The sequence below is a fragment of the Aethalodelphis obliquidens genome, unplaced genomic scaffold, assembly GCF_003676395.1.
Source record: "Aethalodelphis obliquidens isolate GAN/ISIS:26980383/991018 unplaced genomic scaffold, ASM367639v1 scaffold1, whole genome shotgun sequence".
Classification (NCBI taxonomy): Eukaryota; Metazoa; Chordata; class Mammalia; order Artiodactyla; family Delphinidae; genus Aethalodelphis; species Aethalodelphis obliquidens.
This window is the reverse complement of record NW_020837945.1, coordinates 2,007,481-2,024,568: the sequence shown is the minus strand read 5'-3', so window position 1 is coordinate 2,024,568 and position 17,088 is coordinate 2,007,481. Positions and strand designations below refer to the sequence as shown.

At 45.4% G+C, this 17,088-nt stretch overlaps 1 protein-coding gene across 12 annotated transcripts in view; it reads left to right on the top strand.

The window, feature by feature from the left end:
- Positions 1 to 17,088, top strand: part of TRAPPC10 (trafficking protein particle complex subunit 10) — a 91,653-nt gene that overhangs the window by 35,421 nt on the left and 39,144 nt on the right. For 8 of the 12 annotated variants that reach the window (XM_027081997.1, XM_027082178.1, XM_027082087.1 and 5 more), the window contains exons 4-7: positions 5,648 to 5,844; positions 10,005 to 10,200; positions 12,368 to 12,479; positions 14,924 to 15,171. In XM_027081997.1, coding sequence (XP_026937798.1) covers positions 5,648 to 5,844; positions 10,005 to 10,200; positions 12,368 to 12,479; positions 14,924 to 15,171 — 753 coding nt within the window. Of the gene's footprint in view, positions 1 to 5,647; positions 5,845 to 8,166; positions 8,359 to 10,004; positions 10,201 to 12,367; positions 12,480 to 14,923; positions 15,172 to 17,088 lie in introns of those variants that run through there. The other 4 variants (XM_027082559.1, XM_027082475.1, XM_027082671.1 and 1 more) reach the window with 3 other exon arrangements.

Here is a 17,088-nt window from a genome sequence, read left to right as displayed (position 1 = left end):
AGTGAGAGGCCCGCGTACCGCAAAAAAAAAAAAAAAAAAAAATGCTCTGTGTCAATAGTTATTTCCTCATCGTTATTTCTTATTTTGTATATTTGTGTTTTCTTCCTTTCTTCCTTGATTAAATTAGTTGTTTCTTCCCCCCGCCCCAGAGAAACAGGAGTTTTATTTATAAATCTGATATACTATTAGCATGTTTTCTATCTCATTAACTTCTGCTTCCATTTTTATTATTTCCTTCCTTTTGTTTTCTTATAGTTTACTTTGTTCTTTTCCTAGTTTTTTAAGTTGGGAATGTATTTATTTTCATTCTAAACTTTTTTAGTGATATAGGTCTTTAAAGATGTAAATTTAAATATATTCCCGTGTTCTGTTACTATTTTTCAGAAATTCTCTATTTTCTGTTTGTATCGCCCCTTACACTCAATAGTTTAACAGAAAGTTTTTTAATCTCCAGAAGGAAGTTTAAAAATTTTTTCACGTTAACATTTCTAATTTTATTGCATTGTGATTAGAGTGGTGTTTTTAATATTTTCTGCTATTAGGAAAATTTTTTTTCTTTGTGACCTAATAAAGTCTTTGTGGATGTTCCATGTGTGCTTGAGAATGTATTTTCTTTGTTTTTAGATTGTAATATTAAATATGTACCCATAAGAGCTTGTACTGATTATGTTGTTGAGGTCATTTATATTTTGTTTTGTCCACTTGATCTATCTTTAACTGACAGTGGTATGTTAAAGTCTTCTATTATTAGAATGTTTCTATTTCTCCTGCATCTTCTGTAGTTCTGTTTTATATAGGTAGTTGATGTATTATTTAGTGCATGAATATTAATAACTATTATAATCTTTATGGAGTGAAATATGTCATCAAAAACATGGTTTCTGAGTAGTGTTTCATGTTTAGGAAGGCCTTGTCTATCTGAAGGTAGTAACTGATTTTCTCCTATGTTTTCTTTTAATATTTTTATAATTGTGTTTTATATTTGGATCTGTATAGCTTCAAGTTATTTTTGTATATGATAGGAGCAATGTGGGTTCAGTGTCTAATTTGTTGTCTAAATGAGGAGCAACTTGACCTAATATCATTTCATAATAGTCTACCTTTTCCCCACTTACTGAAAATGTCAACTTTAATTAATTAAATTTTATTTATTTATTTATATTTTTTGGCTGCATTGGGTCTTCGTTGCTGCACGCAGGCTTTCTCTACTTGCGGCGAGCAGGGGCTGCTCTTCATTGGGTTGCACTGGCTTCTCATTGTGGTGGCTTCTCTTGTGTGGAGCACGGGCTCTAGGCACTCTGGCTCAGTAGTTGTGGCACACGGGCTTAATTGCTCCGCTGATGTGAGATCTTCCCAGACCAGGGATCAAACCCATGTCCCCTGCATTGGCAGGCAGATTCTTTTTTTTTTTTTTTTTTGCGGTACGCGGGCCTCTCACTGCCGTGGCCTCCCCCGTCGTGGAGCACAGGCTCCGGACGCTCAGGCTCAGTGGCCATGGCTCACGGGCCCAGCCGCTCCGCGGCATGTGGGATCTTCCTGGACCAGGGCACGAACCTGTGTCCTCGCATCGGCAGGTGGACTCTCAACCACTGCGCCACCAGGGAAGTCCCATCACCTTTATTTTAAAGCAGTATCCTTTATGCACAATATGCTGGACACATCAGTTCTATTGATCATTGTCTGTTCTATGCCTGGACCAGACTTTTAATTACATTTAATTACATTTTTATAATATGTATTGATATCTGTTCTTTTAAAATAAATCTCTTGGCTAGCATGCATTTTCTCTTTCATATGAATTTTAGAATCCGATTGTTAGGTGTACAGATTTTATTTTCCAAAAATGTCTGTACCAGTATCTCCCATCCCACGTGTTCTTCTCTGCACGGCAGTGACATTCCTGCCATGAGAGCCTGGGTCTGTGTTTCCTCCAATTGAATCTGGGTGGGTCTGACTGGCAGAAGGGAAGCTATGACTCTTGAGACTGTCCTAAAAGGGAATATATCTTTTGCTGCGTCCTCTTGCGATGCTTGCTGTCAGATCCCAGCCACCATTCTCAGAGGAAGTCAGTGCCCCTGTGGGAAGGCCATTTGGAGGTGTGCACTCCCAGCCCCAGCAGATGCTGTCAACAAGCTAGTGTCCATCAGCAGACATGTCATTGCCTTCTCTCTCCTAGCCTTCCAGTGCCACAGCTGACACCATGTGGGGCAGACGAGCTGTCCACCAAATCTCCAGGGTGCAGGTCTGTGAGCAAATCTTCTGGACCACTGCGTATTGTAGTGGTTCGTTACAAAGCCATAGGTAACTGGAACAGTGACTGAAAAGAAAAACACAAAAGACTGAGGTATTTTGATTGGCATTGTCTTGGAAAAGTTACACGTTCATCTGAGAAGAATTTTAATGATCATGACTCTTCTCCTCCGGGAACCTGGTTTGTTTCTCCATTCTTTATCGCTTTTTTATGTTTTCGTAACGTGTCATAATGTTTTTCATAAAAGTCTTGCATTTTTTTGCTAGGTGTAGTTTTTGTGGGCATTATGGATGATGGTGTTTTGTTTTCCTTAAACTTGTTTTCTAATAGGGAGCCTGTGGGGTTTTTTTGTTTTGTTTTAGTTTTTTTGTTTTGTTTTTTGTTTGTTTGTTTTTGTTTTGGTTTTGGTTTTTTGTGGTACGCGGGCCTCTCACTGTCATGGCCTCTCCTGTTGCGGAGCACAGGCTCCGGACGCACAGGCTCAGTGGCCATGGCTCACAGGCCCAGCCGCTCTGCGGCATGTGGGATCCTCCCGGACCGGGGCACGAACCTGTGTCCCCTGCATCGGCAGGCGGACTCTCAACCACTGCGCCACCAGGTAAGCCCTTTTGTTTTGTTTTATTGATAGTTTTTTAAAATTTTAATTTTAATTACTTACTTAATTTTTTTGGCCGGGTTGGGTATTTGTTTCTGTGCGCAAACTTTCTCTGGTTGCGGGAGCAGGGGCTACTCTTCGTTGCGGTGCGTGGGCTTCAGTAGTTGTGGCACACAGGCTCAGTAGTTGTGGCACATGGGCTTAGTTGCTCCGTGGCATGTGGGATCTTCCCGGACCAGGGCTCAAACCTGTGTCCCGTGCATTGGCAGGCAGATTCTTAACCACTGCGCCACCTGGGAAGTTCCTATTGATAGTTTTGATTACCATCTGTTAAGAAAATTTTTTGGAGCAAGTTGACAATGTTTAGGAGTTTAGATTTAAAAGTAAAACTCTTTGTTATGTTATTCCACTAGTTGCTTTATGGTTTATAGCAGTGGTCCCCAACCTTTTTGGCACCAGGGACCGGTTTTGTTGAAGACAGTTTTTCCAAGGACCGGGGGTGGGGTGGGGGGATAGTTCAGGTGGTGATGCGAGTGATGGGGAGCGGCAGACAAAACTTCACTCGCTCGCCCGTTGCTCACCTCCTGCTGTGTGGCCCGGTTCTTAATAGGCGCGGACCGGTACCAGTCCTTGGCCCGGGGGGTTGGGCAACTCTGGTTTATAGTATACACTGTAAGTTACACCTCTTTCCTTCAAGTCATATTATACTACTTGAGACATAGTTCCTTCCCTTTCCATACTTGTAACTCCCTTCTCCGGCTTGGAGAAGCCAGGCACTCATTATCCTCCATATGTTTGCTTATTGGAATCATCGCTGCCTGTGAACCTTCTCCTGTCACTGCTGTCCTGCTGCCCTGTGGCGTGGGTGCCCCCCGCTCTGGGGCTGATGCTCTGCTGGATCACCCCCTCCCCACCTCATGTGACCCATGACCCGCCTCGGAGGCCCTGCTTGCCCTGCTTGTCCTGGGACACCCCAAGCCAGCCCCCAGTCCTTCGTCATCTGCGCTGTGATGCCCTCCTCACCTGGCTTGACTCTGGTGCCGAGGCGGCTGCTCCCCACTAGGACCCCCTCGTCCCCCTTCCTTCCCTGTGATGGCGTCTTCCTCTCTTGGCTGTGGTTTCCTGAGAGACCCTTAACCTCAGTGGCTCAGCTTGGGTTCCTCTTCTGCAAAGTCAGTGAGTCTTTTTAGGAATGTTTGCTGTTTGCTCACCGTCGTGAGTGATGGACTGGGTTCTGTCCTCCCGATTCCGCCAGAACTTTGGGGGACTCTGTCCAGCCGGCCGCTCAGCAAGGCCTCTTCCCGAGAGTCCCCGCAAGCTGCCCCAGAATGTCCCCAGGAGAGGGGCTGGTGTCCCCTTGGGGTGCGGCCACCTCTCCTCAGTGTGGATTCTGGTGAAGGGTGCCCTGAACTGGCCCCGGGACGGCCTTGGAGCTTGTCGGGGCTCCTCACCGCCCCTTGTCCGCCCTGCAATTTGTGCCTGCGCCTTGATTTTAAAGCTGCCTGCCTCTGTGGCTGCAGCCCCCTGGCCTTTTGGTTTCACTTTCCGGGCGTCATGCACCTGGGTTTCGACAGACACCAGCATTGTAAAATCTAAGCTTCCAGTCCTAAGCACTGCCATTGCATGGAAAATACGCAGTATATGTGTATGTTATTGTTGGATATTAATTCACAGAAATGAGATTTTTGCAGGATGGTTTTCCTTTTAATTTTTAACCCAGTGATCTTTTTCAGATTGTACTTATTTCAAATTTAAACTGAGGACATAGCAGTTTTAAAAATTTTTAAGTACTGCCTTTTGGAACTTTTCACTTATTAATTAAACGAAAGGAGGGACTTGATACAGAATTTGAGATTTAACTCATTCATGGATCAATCACGAGTGTTACTCGAGAGAGACTAAAAAATCCAGAGAAAATATAAGCAGGATAGTAAGGAATCTTTCTGTTAAAAGAGGGGAAAGCATGTATTTAGACAGTAGCTGCTAAGTATAGTTTCCAGAGGTTTTTAAGTGCCTGATATTGAAATGAGTTAAGCATCTTGGTTTTTTCACTCTGAATCTGCTTAGTGGATTTATGGAGCGTAACGTCAGTTGTAAATAGAGTTACAAAGCAAGGAACACTTCTGTTTCCCTGCTTCTCCCTGGGAGAGAACCGAGGCTCGCCTCATTGGCGTTCGCGCAGGCGGGGTGCGCTCTTTAGCAGGCTGGTGTGTGGTGCTCTGAGTCAGGAGCAGCTTTGAGTGTTAGGCCCAGGCCGGCTCCCCTATCGATCCACGTGAATGAGAACAACTTTCAAAAGCCCTAGAGTGTCCTCTTTACTCGGGTTCGCCTCTGAAGCTGCCTTGCCCCTGACGTGGCCTGCACGTGGCACTGAGGTTAGAGTGGTTCTGAGGGCTCCACAGCCACTCGCCTCTCCCATCAAGGTGGGGCTGTGACCGTGTTGGGACCCTGTTGTGCTTGGGCCCATGGCCTCTGGCCCTGCAGACCTGGGTTTTAAAGTCCCAACATAGTTAGCAGACTGTGTTGCTGTGGGCAGCTTGCTCGGCCCTTGCCTCTCCACCTCTTCCTCTGTAACGCTGGAAGACCTCCCCTCGGCGTCCCTGGTCTTGGGGACAGCGCACACCTGGGGTGTGGTGTGAGCCTGCCCAGAGTGCCAGCAGCCGGGACCAGCGCCGGGCTTTCCGTGCAGCGTCCCCATCCCGGAGCAGGGAAGCGCGCTGTCTTCTGTTATTGGACACATTTGCCATATACACTAAAGGATATTAATTAACCTGCTTTCACAGTGAATTCTTTATTTTCAGGATACTGAAGTGTATAAAGCTACAGTAAAAGACGACCTCACCAAGTGGCAGAATGTTCTCAAAGCTCATAGCTCCGTGGACTGGTTAATAGTGGTAGTTGAAAACGACGCCAAGAAAAGAAACAAAACCAACATCCTGCCCCGGACCTCTATTGTGGACAAAATAAGAAACGATTTCTGTAATAAACAGAGTGACAGGTAAGTGTATGCTTCATTTTACCTCTTTGGGCTGATGTCTGGATGCTACAGTTTACTGGCTTCCGGGTGGTAGTAAATATTTGCTGTGTGAGCACCTGTCCGATGCCTGACGCTTGAGCATGTGATGGGTGCTGAGGAGAAGACTAGGTCCCTCTCCTCGTGGAGTTCCTGGCCGGCTGGCGAGAAGCTCTGAACAGTCATCTGCAACGGGTTACCTGGCCGGGAGGCCCCGAGGCCTGGTGACCATGGGAGAGACCACAGTGGGTCCCCTTGGAAGGCCGGTGATGGGTGTTAGCACAGGAAGGGCTCTGAGAAGTCTGCAGCCTGTGTACAGCAGGGCTCCTTGGGCGTTTCTTGGTGCTGGGACCCTGTGTTTTGTTTACCTTAACACCTAGTAAGAGTTCCTTAAGACAGAAGTAGTTATAAAATGCTGGTTTAGTCTTCTTCAGAAACTCTAAAAGGGAACCTGAGACTTTGGTGGCTACTTCAGCACCTGGACTTACTTTCCCCTCTTGCTCAGCCGTGTCTGCGCCCTGTTCTCTCCTGCTGGTAGCTCACTTCCTGTCTCTTCAGGAAGTGAAGAGTCCATGCCTAGCTGTGCCGGCCAGTGCATCTCAGCACCTGGCCAGTTTTAGTCTGTATCTGGCAGTTTAGCACTTGAGGTGCTGGGGATGCGGTGGTGAGCCTCGTCCCTGCTCTGATACTGCGTGGTCTAGCGGCAGAGGCGGGCATTACTTCACACCCAAGTCATCACACTTGTGGTCACCGCAGTGGCAAATGCTCAGACAGAAGGTTCCAGAGTGTGGCAAGAGCTGGGAGTAGGGGAGCTGGCCTGCTCTGGGGGCTAAGAAATGAAGGACGTGCGAGGAGTTAAGGGAAGAGATCCTGGGTGTGTGCGGCCAGGAGTCCCAACCAGACCCTGCCACGTGGCTGCCACTTGACCGCATCCTGTGTCAGGCCCACCTGATGAGCTGACAGTTCTCCGGGGAGGGAGCCACGTGTGGCCTCCTTCCTGTGTCCACACAGTGCTGGGTGCGCAGTAATGCTCAGACTCGCTGTGTTTAAAGTTTGAGTTCAGTGGTTGAGCTTACACTGTGTCTTAGGGAAATCTCACTCAACCTGGACTTCTGGGGATTTTTTTCTGTGGCCTGTTATTCATACATTAGTTATCTCAAAGGAATCAGTTCAACATTCTGCTAGGTGCTCCATTACTGAGTGTCCTTTTCCTCTCTGTGGTTAGGTGTACTAACATTTTTGTTCTGAAAGAAGAGTGGACGGCCGTAAGGCCTGTAGGGAAGAGAGCAGCTTTACCATCTGAGGGGAAGTGGGCCGCAGGGAATGCTGAGACGGGGGGAGCCCAAAGTCAAACCCGAATGGCCTCTGAGTGGTGTTTTTTTGTTTTGTTTTGTTTTTTAATTAATTAACTTATTTATTTTTTGGCTGCATTGGGTCTTTGTAGCTGCACGTGGGCTTTCTCTAGTTGTGGCGAGCAGGGGCTATGCTTTGTTGCGGTGTGCGGGCTTCTCATTGCGGTGGCTTCTCTTGTTGCGGAGCATGGGCTTCTAGGTGTGTGGGCTCAGTAGTTGTGGTGCAGGGGCTTAGTTGCTCCGCAGCATGTGGGATCTTCCCAGACCATGGCTCGAACCTGTGTCCCCCGCATTGGCAGGAAGATTCTTAACCACTGCACCACCAGGGAAGTCCTTGAGTGGTTTTTAATATAACAAAAGAAATCATATTTGTTTGGGATTTTGTTAAGTAAATAAATTGGTACTAATGGGGTGTGTTAGTCTAAGCTTACGAAAAGTTCAAATTGTGTAATAATTTTTTTGAAGTGCTTATTGATTGTTTTTGTCTACGTTATAATTTTATCTAATTTCCAAAAGTATGTTTCTGCTAGGCCCATTTAAAACTAACTTGCTTTTAATGATTATTCTTTATACGAAAAATTTAACTTACTAAAATTTTTAACATTTCATCTTCAATATTTAGAGATGCCTTCTAACATTTTGATTTTCATGAATTTGCAAAGCCACCTTTGACAAGTCTGTACTTAAAAGTATAGATTTCACTTAATACAGAATGTTTTCTTTGAACAGTAAATGTATTTCTACACTATTATTGTTAGTATATAGTAGTCCATAGTATTAATGCACTATAAGTTATTTATACAGTCCTCCGCTGGACTTATAAGTTATTGCTTACTTATTATTATAAAATTATAAACATCATTCTGGCTCAGATGTTATCTACATCCTTAATTATTTCCTTAGGATAACTCTCTAAAAGAAAAATTGCTTGGTGAAAGTTTTTGTGCATTTTCAGGCTTTTGCTAAGTGTTGCTGAAGCAGAGGGTCGTGTGTTAATTGTCTGTGCCAGCAGCGTCCCCGTGACTGGTGGAGACCCCGGCCTGGAGCTCCTTGCCATGCAGCCGCGTGCCATGTGGACGCTGCTCTACTCCAGCTAAGACTCCACCACGCCTGACTTGAGGAGCTGTTTGGGGTTCTCCCTTTCTCAGTTAACTACGCTCGATGTGAATTTCTGAAGCATAGTTTGTTGTATTAATTAATAAGAGAAGAAGAAGATGTAGTAGAAACAGTAAATGTTGAAGGGCATAATAAGGGATAGAGAGTGTAATGAATATATTGTCTGATTGATAGGCACCAGGTCACTGAAGGAAAACATCGTTTTGGTGATTGGTGTTTGTGTCAGCTTCCTTTTTCATCTACCCCTTGTAGGTGTAGAGAACTCTGTGTCTGGTCAGGAATAAACAGGGATTATAATCCTTGAGAACGCCTTAAGGAGAAACTACTGAGCTGATAGACCCTCGCAGCTCATATAGTGAATAAACACATGTGAGTCCTTTGAGGGAGGGGGCTTAGGAGTGAGCTGACTGGACCCCTTTATCTTTCAGGGGAAGAAACAGAATCTAGTGGGGATGGAATGACTGGATTAAAGCCGGCCACCGACTTAAAAATTTTCTTCTTGGTACTGATTACTCACCTGGTGGACCACCTAGACTATGGCTGTTTCACCCTTTGTCCACTGATTTATAATCCATAGCTTTAGTCCTCCCTCCAAGAGGTATGATGGAGCTCAGAGAAAATGAAACTTAGAATCTGTTCATTTTGCTACTTGCTGGTAGTTCAGGTAAAATATTTACAGAGGAGGAATGTTGAAACTCATGGCATCAATATTTAAAAGTTATTTCTGAGTTCAGATTTATTCATCTTTCTGAATTATTGTTATCAAGGATAAAGAAAGTTACCTTTTCCAATCTCTCGGATGAATGTGCTGCCTTTTCCAAATCCATTGGAAACACTTGTGATTTTATACCTTTGATATTTTTACACCATGCATACAAAGTCTTTTTGTAGTGAAATTGTATTATACCTACAAGTTAAGCGATATCTTTCTAAGCCTTTATTTATCAAGTATTTATTAACGCTGCTCTCGAGGCGCTCACAGTCTGGTGGGAGAAACAGACCAGCAAAGAGAGGAGGCGTTTCCAGGGCGCACTGACTGCTGTGGTCGTGGAATCGCAGTGGGTCCAAGCGCAGAGCAGCAGGGGCGAGGCTGGGGGAGAGGTTCAGTGAGGGTGTGTCAGCTGAGCAAGGCTGTGCGGGGAAGGTGCTGGGTAAAAAGATGGGAGAGCATGAGAAGCTGAGTGGGCTTGAGCTGGAGATAGTAGGAACCAAAGCTGGACAACTGGGTTGGTCCGTGTTGTCATGGGCCTCGTGTGCCATGTGAAAACATCTAAATTTTAGTCTGTCAGTTGCAAGGAACCAAAAGGTTTTTGAAGGGGGCAGGGCAAATGGGGTTTGGGAACTGAGTGAGATACGATCAGCTTATTTTCCAGAGAGCCCTGGGGACAGGATCTAAGACTCAAGACTCATCGTAAATCCCTCTCCCCCTTTCCAGTCCATTCTACAGCAGCACTCTTGGGAACAGCATTGACTGCTCATGTGGCATTAGATCAGTTCACGATGAAGCCTTTTCCCGATCTGATTTCTAACCACCTGCCTAATGTTTTCTACCCATTAAAGAAGGAAGGAAGGAAGGGGAGGGAGGATGCCAACCTGCGCCCCAGGAAAGTGGTAGCCGGGGGAGCAGCAGTTCTGTGCTTGCGGTGGTTTCTCCACAGTCCGTTCATCTCTCCACAGGTGTGTCGTGCTCTCCGACCCCTTGAAGGACTCCTCCCGAACTCAGGAATCCTGGAATGCTTTCCTGACCAAACTCAGGACATTGCTTCTTATGTCTTTTACCAAAAACCTAGGCAAGTTTGAGGATGACATGAGAACCTTGAGGGAGAAGAGGACTGAGCCAGGCTGGAGCTTCTGTGACTATTTCATGGTGCAGGTACTTGGCTGATTATATAGAACTAGGCTGTTTCCCTCTCGTTCCCTTTCATTCTTTATGAATAAGGCAGCTCTCTTGGTAATTCATATTGACATAGTTTTTAAAACCAAAAGACAATACGGTAGGTAACAAATTATGCTTCGTCCTCTTGGCTTCTTAAGCGGAGGATCAGAGAGGTCTGCTGAGTAATCATTCTGTCAGCTGCCCTGCTGCTTCAGAGCTTGGCATCTAGCCTTTTATGAAGTGGCCTTGTTCTCAGAGTCCTTCTGGTTTTGTTAGTGTCTCGGGCCTCCTGGGGTGTCTCCCGTGGACATGGCTTAGGCAGAGGAGTCCCAGCAGTCGTGATGATCCTGATGATAAAGACGTCCACTCTGTGCCTGGCACTGTGATTAAATTATGACTTCCCAAGAACGTTTCCTCTGTACTTTTTGTTTTATAACCTTGGGTTCCAATAAAAGATTGTCTTAAGCTGGTTTCTTTACTCTAGTTTACAAAAGTATGGTCTGTAATCAACTCTTTCTCTCTTTTTAAAAAAAAATATTTATTTTTTATTATTATTATTTTTGGCTGCGTTGGGTGTTTGTTGCCGTGTGCGGGCTTTCTCTAGTTGTGTCGAGCAGGGGCTGTTCTTAGTTGCGGTGCACGGGCTTCTCATTGTGGTGGCTTCTCTTGTTGTGGAGCATGGGCCCTAGGTGCGCGGGCTTCAGTAGTTGTGGCTCGTGGGCTCAGTAATTGTGGCTCGCGGGCTCTAGAGCACAGGCTCAATAGTTGTGGCTCACAGGCTTAGTTGCTCCATGTCATGTGGGATCTTCCCAGACCAGGGATCGAACCCATGTCCCCTGCATTGGCAGGTGGATTCTTAAACACTGTGCCACCAGGGAAGTCTCAACTCTTTCTCTTTTAAGAAGAAAAGTCTTAAGAGAACAAAGTGATGTGTAATAGAGTAGTTTGGGGGAGGAGACCTTCTTAACACTGCGGAGTGATAAGAATGTTGCTCTTTGGGTTCCTTGTTCTTGTTCACCATGTTTTGACTGAAAAAGTGTAATTTTCATATTTAAACATCACTTGTATATTAATCACTGAAGAAATAATGCATTTTGAATAAATAAAAGACCAATTCTCATTAGAAATTTTGAAGTTTATCTCTTATTCTGATGCTTCTGTCTTAGTGGTATTTGGATGATTTTGGTCACTTAAGGGAATTTGAATGTGTTCATAATTCCCTTATGATTGACCAATGACAGATCTTTCAGATTTCCCTGTCTCTTTACCCTTCAAGCTTATTAAACTTATTTTTTAAGAGTAACAAACCAGGAAAGAGGGAGTCTAAATGAACCCAGTGGTGCTGGTTTAGAATCAGTGTGAACCCATCGTTGGATGGCTGCTGGCTAGATAGATTCACAAATACAGAGGTACGTGTAGGTGAGGGTTAATACATACACATATATTTCCTTGCTCTCTCCTCTGATGGGGCCTAGAAAAAAATGACACCTCAGTAGCAGTGAACACACTCAGTGCCAAGATCTTGGTTTCTAAACTGCATTCTCCAATAAAAGGTGCCAGGGCTCCTGTGGAAGTGGTTGATTCCAGGGCTGGTGTAGGGAAAATACAGTATCGTGTAGAACCAGAAAGTTAAGAGGTGCACAAGGAAGGTGGAGGTCTGTCAGCAGAAGGTATGCACCACCTCCAGGAGCCCCCTCAGTGGCCAAAGTGGGAGCAGTTTGTGCAGCAGAATAAGTACTAACAGACTTGGGTTTCAACCTGGGGGGTAAAATTCATGTCCATGAGTCTATATAGATATAAATAAATAGGTAATTGGAGGGAAGATTCTGCTCCTCCGTACAGCAGAATTCTACTGAAAACGTGTGTGTCTGGGGGCAAGGGAAATACCGAGGACGAGAGGCTGACCAGTCAGGCCCAGTCTGCTGGTGGGTCACGCAGAGACTCCGGGGATCATGTTGGTCGTTCCCTGCTTCTTTCTGGTCTTCTCTCTGTGTGTGCATAAAGGTTCACATGTGTGGTCATTAAATTGATCTTTTCTTGGTATAGCACAAGCGTTATTCATTATGCTGCATGCTTTTCTCTGTTGTAATCTTTCATAGCTACTTGTTTCAAAACACTGATTTATATTTTTGCTTTTGTTTTTTAACTTTTTTTGGGTAAATAGGAGGAACTTGCCTTTGTTTTTGAGATGCTACAGCAGTTTGAAGATGCCCTGGTGCAGTACGATGAACTGGACGCTCTGTTTTCTCAGTATGTTGTCAACTTTGGTGCTGGGGGTGAGTAATGAAGTTTTAGAAACAAACTCTTTTCTCAACATAGCTTTCCCCACTTTTGAATAGTATGGAAGCTGCTGTTTATTTACCTAATGATTATATCTTTTGTTGTTGTTTTTTAAAAAACATTGTATACAGTATATTCCCATGGTTCCTATAGGAAATGAAATGAGAATTAAGAATTAGTCACTTACACTTGTAGAAGAGTCTTGAGGAATGAAAGTGTCTAAGAAGTTGTTTTTTAGATATGAAGTGTCATTTCTACAACCTACAGCTGGCTAGTGATGCTTCTGATTCTGTGCCTCCTTGCTAGCATAAGAGTGGGAATCTTTTTCTTCTGTTGAGAGGTTGTCTTTGTAATATGTGAGAGTTCATTACAGTGAGTCCTACGTGACACCATTGTAAAGGGTGTTCATCTTCCTTTTAAACTTTCAAATGATGTCTTAAAGTCTTCTAAAAATACAAAACTAGCACAGTGACCCATATACAAAGAAAAAGTTTATAATTGTGCTCACTGTTCTTTGCTTGATATTTATTTTGAAGGAAATGGCATCATATTATCATGACCTTTGTCTGTAGCTTGTTGTTCTTCCTAACAGTCCATCACAGGCATCTCTTCAAGCTAACAGATCAGGTTCTAAGTTGTTTCTGATAAGAGCTGCAGAGTGCTTCATGGTGTGGATTCGTTAGACTTTATTCAGCCCACTGGTGTTGGACATTTGGGTTGTTTCCGCTCTTGCTACCACAAGCAGTGCTGTGATAGACATCTTTGTTGGGGCTTCTTTTGAGAACCCTTGTCACAGTGTCTGAAGAAAGGCATGATTCCAAGGAGCGACCGTAGTGTCTGCTAGGAGACCTGTAGGAAGTGAGGTGCTGGGACAGTCAGCGTGGGCTGTGGGCACCGCCCTTGTTCTGGGAGTGATGAAATGTCACCCACTGAGTCCCACTCCAAAACAGTTTTTATGCAGTTCAGGTTTGGATCTCCTTACTTTGCTGAGACACAAACATAAGCATATAACCAAAGCAAAGTATTCACCAATTAAGTTTTAAAAATTTAGAAGAGGTAAAATTCCATTTCTTATATCTTACATATCCATATTATACATATATATCTCAGATAGCTCACATGTTTCTTACATTATGTGTTACATAATTTCTTTGTTCTCTCAGTTTTAAAATAAACCTGGGGCAATTTAAAACCAAAAGTAAGCCTGGACCAACTTTAGCAGCTAAATAATATTGTTCATTTTTGTTCATTCATACAACAGATACTTCCTGAGAGCCCACTCTGCGCCAGGCCCTGTTCTAAATACAGTAGGGAACAAAACAAAATTCCTTCTTTTATGGAGTTTACATGAAGGGGAAACAGAAACAGAAAAGCAAAAGTGTGACTTGAAGTCAGGTAGTGAGACTAGTAAGTGTGGCCTGCAGAAGAGGACACGGGTGCAGGGGTAGGGTGACGGTAGGTGCTGTTTAGTGTCAGACAGATGGCCTGGGAGGCACTCCGAGGAGAGGCCTGACTGAAATGTGGGGGGAGCCAGGAGAGTGCTGGGGATGGGGGCCCCGGCAGAGGGACCTGCTGGGGAGGGGACACCTCGCTTAGTGGGCACTGAATCAGCTGAGTCTGAGTTCAGATCAGTAAAGGATGCTCTGCTGTGTTTGGCACTTCAGCCATATGGTAACGTAAGTGTGCCAGTGTGAGTCACTTCCTGAAGAGAACGTAGAATTAGGTGGCTGTGACACCTCTCTTTTGGAGGGAGATGGGTAGATGAAAAAAATTTTCATGAAGATTGAGTGACTTGTTATTGTAGATTCTTATATTTATTTTAAGATCACATTTGAGTCTTAGGGCTGTAAGCTAAAATCGAGGAGTCTTATTGGAAATTTTTGACAGTTAAAGAATTTTTCTCCTCTGCTTCCTGCCACTACGTCTTCCTTGTGCCTGCCGTCCCTTCCTGTAGGAGCATGACTCAGGTATTGACATGGTTGAGTTGAGACAGGCGTGAGGCTTAGATAAGTCAGGAAAAGTGCGGAAATGAAGGAAGATGAGCCGCACAGCAGATTCAGCATGCTCCCGCCCGGGCCTCGCCCCTCCTCCTGGGGCCGGCTGACCGCAGAGCCTGAGGTGTCCCTGACCCTCAGCCTGGCCGCCTCTGATTGCATCCTGACCTGCTCAGGACCTTCTGGGCCTGGTACGGCCTTGTGCCCCGTGGCTGACATCCTGTCCCCCAGTGCCCATCACTCGGTGCCAGGTACCCAGTGGGTGTCCTTGCGGTCACCACCCTGTCCCACATCCCTAGACAGGGTCCCCGCAGACAGAGGGGTGGGCCGGCGCTTCGGGCCTATCCAGTAGCTGAGCCGCCTGTCGGTCCACTAGGGCTCACGGTCCCGCGCAGTGAGGTGGAGGAATCTGCAGTCAGCGCCTTTCACGATGTGTGTTTGTTTAGATGGTGCCAACTGGCTGACTTTTTTCTGCCAGCCGGTGAAGAGCTGGAATGGATTGATCCTCCGAAAGCCCATAGATATGGAGAAGCGCGGATTGATACAGAGGCAAGAAGCCACCCTGTTAGATCTGCGCAGTTACCTGTTCTCTCGCCAGTGCACCCTGCTCCTCTTCCTGCAGAGGCCGTGGGAGGTGGCTCAGCGCGCCCTAGAGCTGCTGCACAGCTGTGTGCAGGAGCTGAAGCTCTTGGAAGTGAGTGGTCTCTTTTCCCCATTTACCCGCTTCCTGACTGTTGGCGTAGAAAACGCGGAACCTTCCATCCCAGGCATTGAACTGTATGTGCTTAGGAAAGAGTTTTCTTTTTGTGAATGTCCTTAATTTTTACTATATTATTCGCATACTTACTCTTTACACTGATTAATTAATTGCTCGAAAATGTAATTTCTGCTCTCAACACGGTGGAGCTCACTCACGTTGGCCCAAAGCGAGCCTCTTAGATCACTTTCTTTTTAAGGTAACTTTGGCTTATTCTGTGGGAGCTGGTCTTCACCGATAAAGATTAATACATGTACCTGGTGGACACACAGAATTAGGTTTTGTAGGTAGACGTTTGTTTTATTTCAGAACTGTCTTTTCAGATAAATGATTTTGCACATGAACATGCCGGTAACAATGTGAGTGACACACAGCAAGCTGTGCCATGTTAATTAGTAGCACGAAGCTTAATGGAGGTACGTTATGAACACGTGTGTGCGTGTGTGTATGAAAGAGACAGTCAGCGGCGCTTTAAGTTGTTTATTCACAGTGAAATATTGTCTTTATGGACTAATATCCCCCAGGGCTCCTGAACTCTTTTCTTGCCTTAGCATCATAAACATTTTAGTGAGGTAAGGGAACGTTAACGGCTGTCCAGTCTGAGGGTTCTCACCTTTTTTGTTTCAGTGACCTCTTTACACGGAAAAATGCACATATGCACATACAAAATGTTACATATAATTTCAGAGGATTCATAGACACCCCCATTCCCTGGTAAAGAACTAAGTGGATGGTCTAATTCCATTTTATAAATGAGGAAAGTGGGTCTGGAAGTGGTTAGATGACTTATAAGTAACATAGCTAGGCACAGAATCAAATCCTCCAAGCCAGGCTACTGTCCTTTCTGTCGTGCTCCACACCAGGGCTCGCAGGGGCACAGTTACGGAAGACCCAGGGTAACCGGCGCTAGGGATGGTTTTCATATTATAGTAATTTCTGTTTTGTGTTCCCTAGAAAACTAAATAACAGGCTCAACACTTAGTGTGAAATGGCCTTAAGGGATCTACACATTTTTTTTTAAAACCCAAATGAAGAGAAACTGTTTTAGTTAATTTCTAAAGAAGAGATGCCTAGCCTAGCTGAGTCACAAACTTGAGAATTTAAGACTTTTTATCGAATTATTTTTTTTCCTTGGACATCTAATCAAGTGTATGAGGAAAAATAACATTTTCAACCTTGAGATGATATTCTTGCGGCTGCCTGTCACTGAGTAGATTTCGATAATCTGCTTTGGCTACTCCTGTGTAGCTGTACAGACTGGGGTGGGCGGGGGCTTTGCTTCATCAGTGGGGCAGGGCCGCCTGTGTTCATGGCTGCCTAGAGAGTTTACTGACTTAGAGATTTTGTCTTGTTACTGGATTGGGGAAAAACATGGGATGTGTATTAGAGTCCAAGCAGTTCAGCCGTGGCGCTTTTAAATTGGGGTCACCCCAGGAGGGACTTTGAGGACGTGCACAGATGGGGGGCAGGTGTGGGAAACCACAGACAGTGGTCGGAGCCAGCCTCTTCAGTGCTGGGCCCAGCCAGTCACAAACTCTTTTTCAAATTCTTTTTCTTGCCTTAGACGGTTGACTAGTCAGTCAACTGCCAGGCTGCAGAGAGACGAGGGAGCACCGGGGGGCCTCTGGCTCTGCAGCAAGGAGCAGGGTGCCGTCCACACTTCTTTCTCCTCCCCTCCAGGCCTTAAGGAAGCTGGAAGGCAGGGCGCCCGGGGACGGGGTACACTCAGTTCCCAGGCAGGCGGCCGGGACAGCCAGTGTGGAGCGGGTGCTACTAGCATCTTTGCCTGCCGCGTGTGGGGACAGTGTCCTACTCACTTGCCGTGCAATGGGTCCCCTGGCTTGGCCTGTGTCC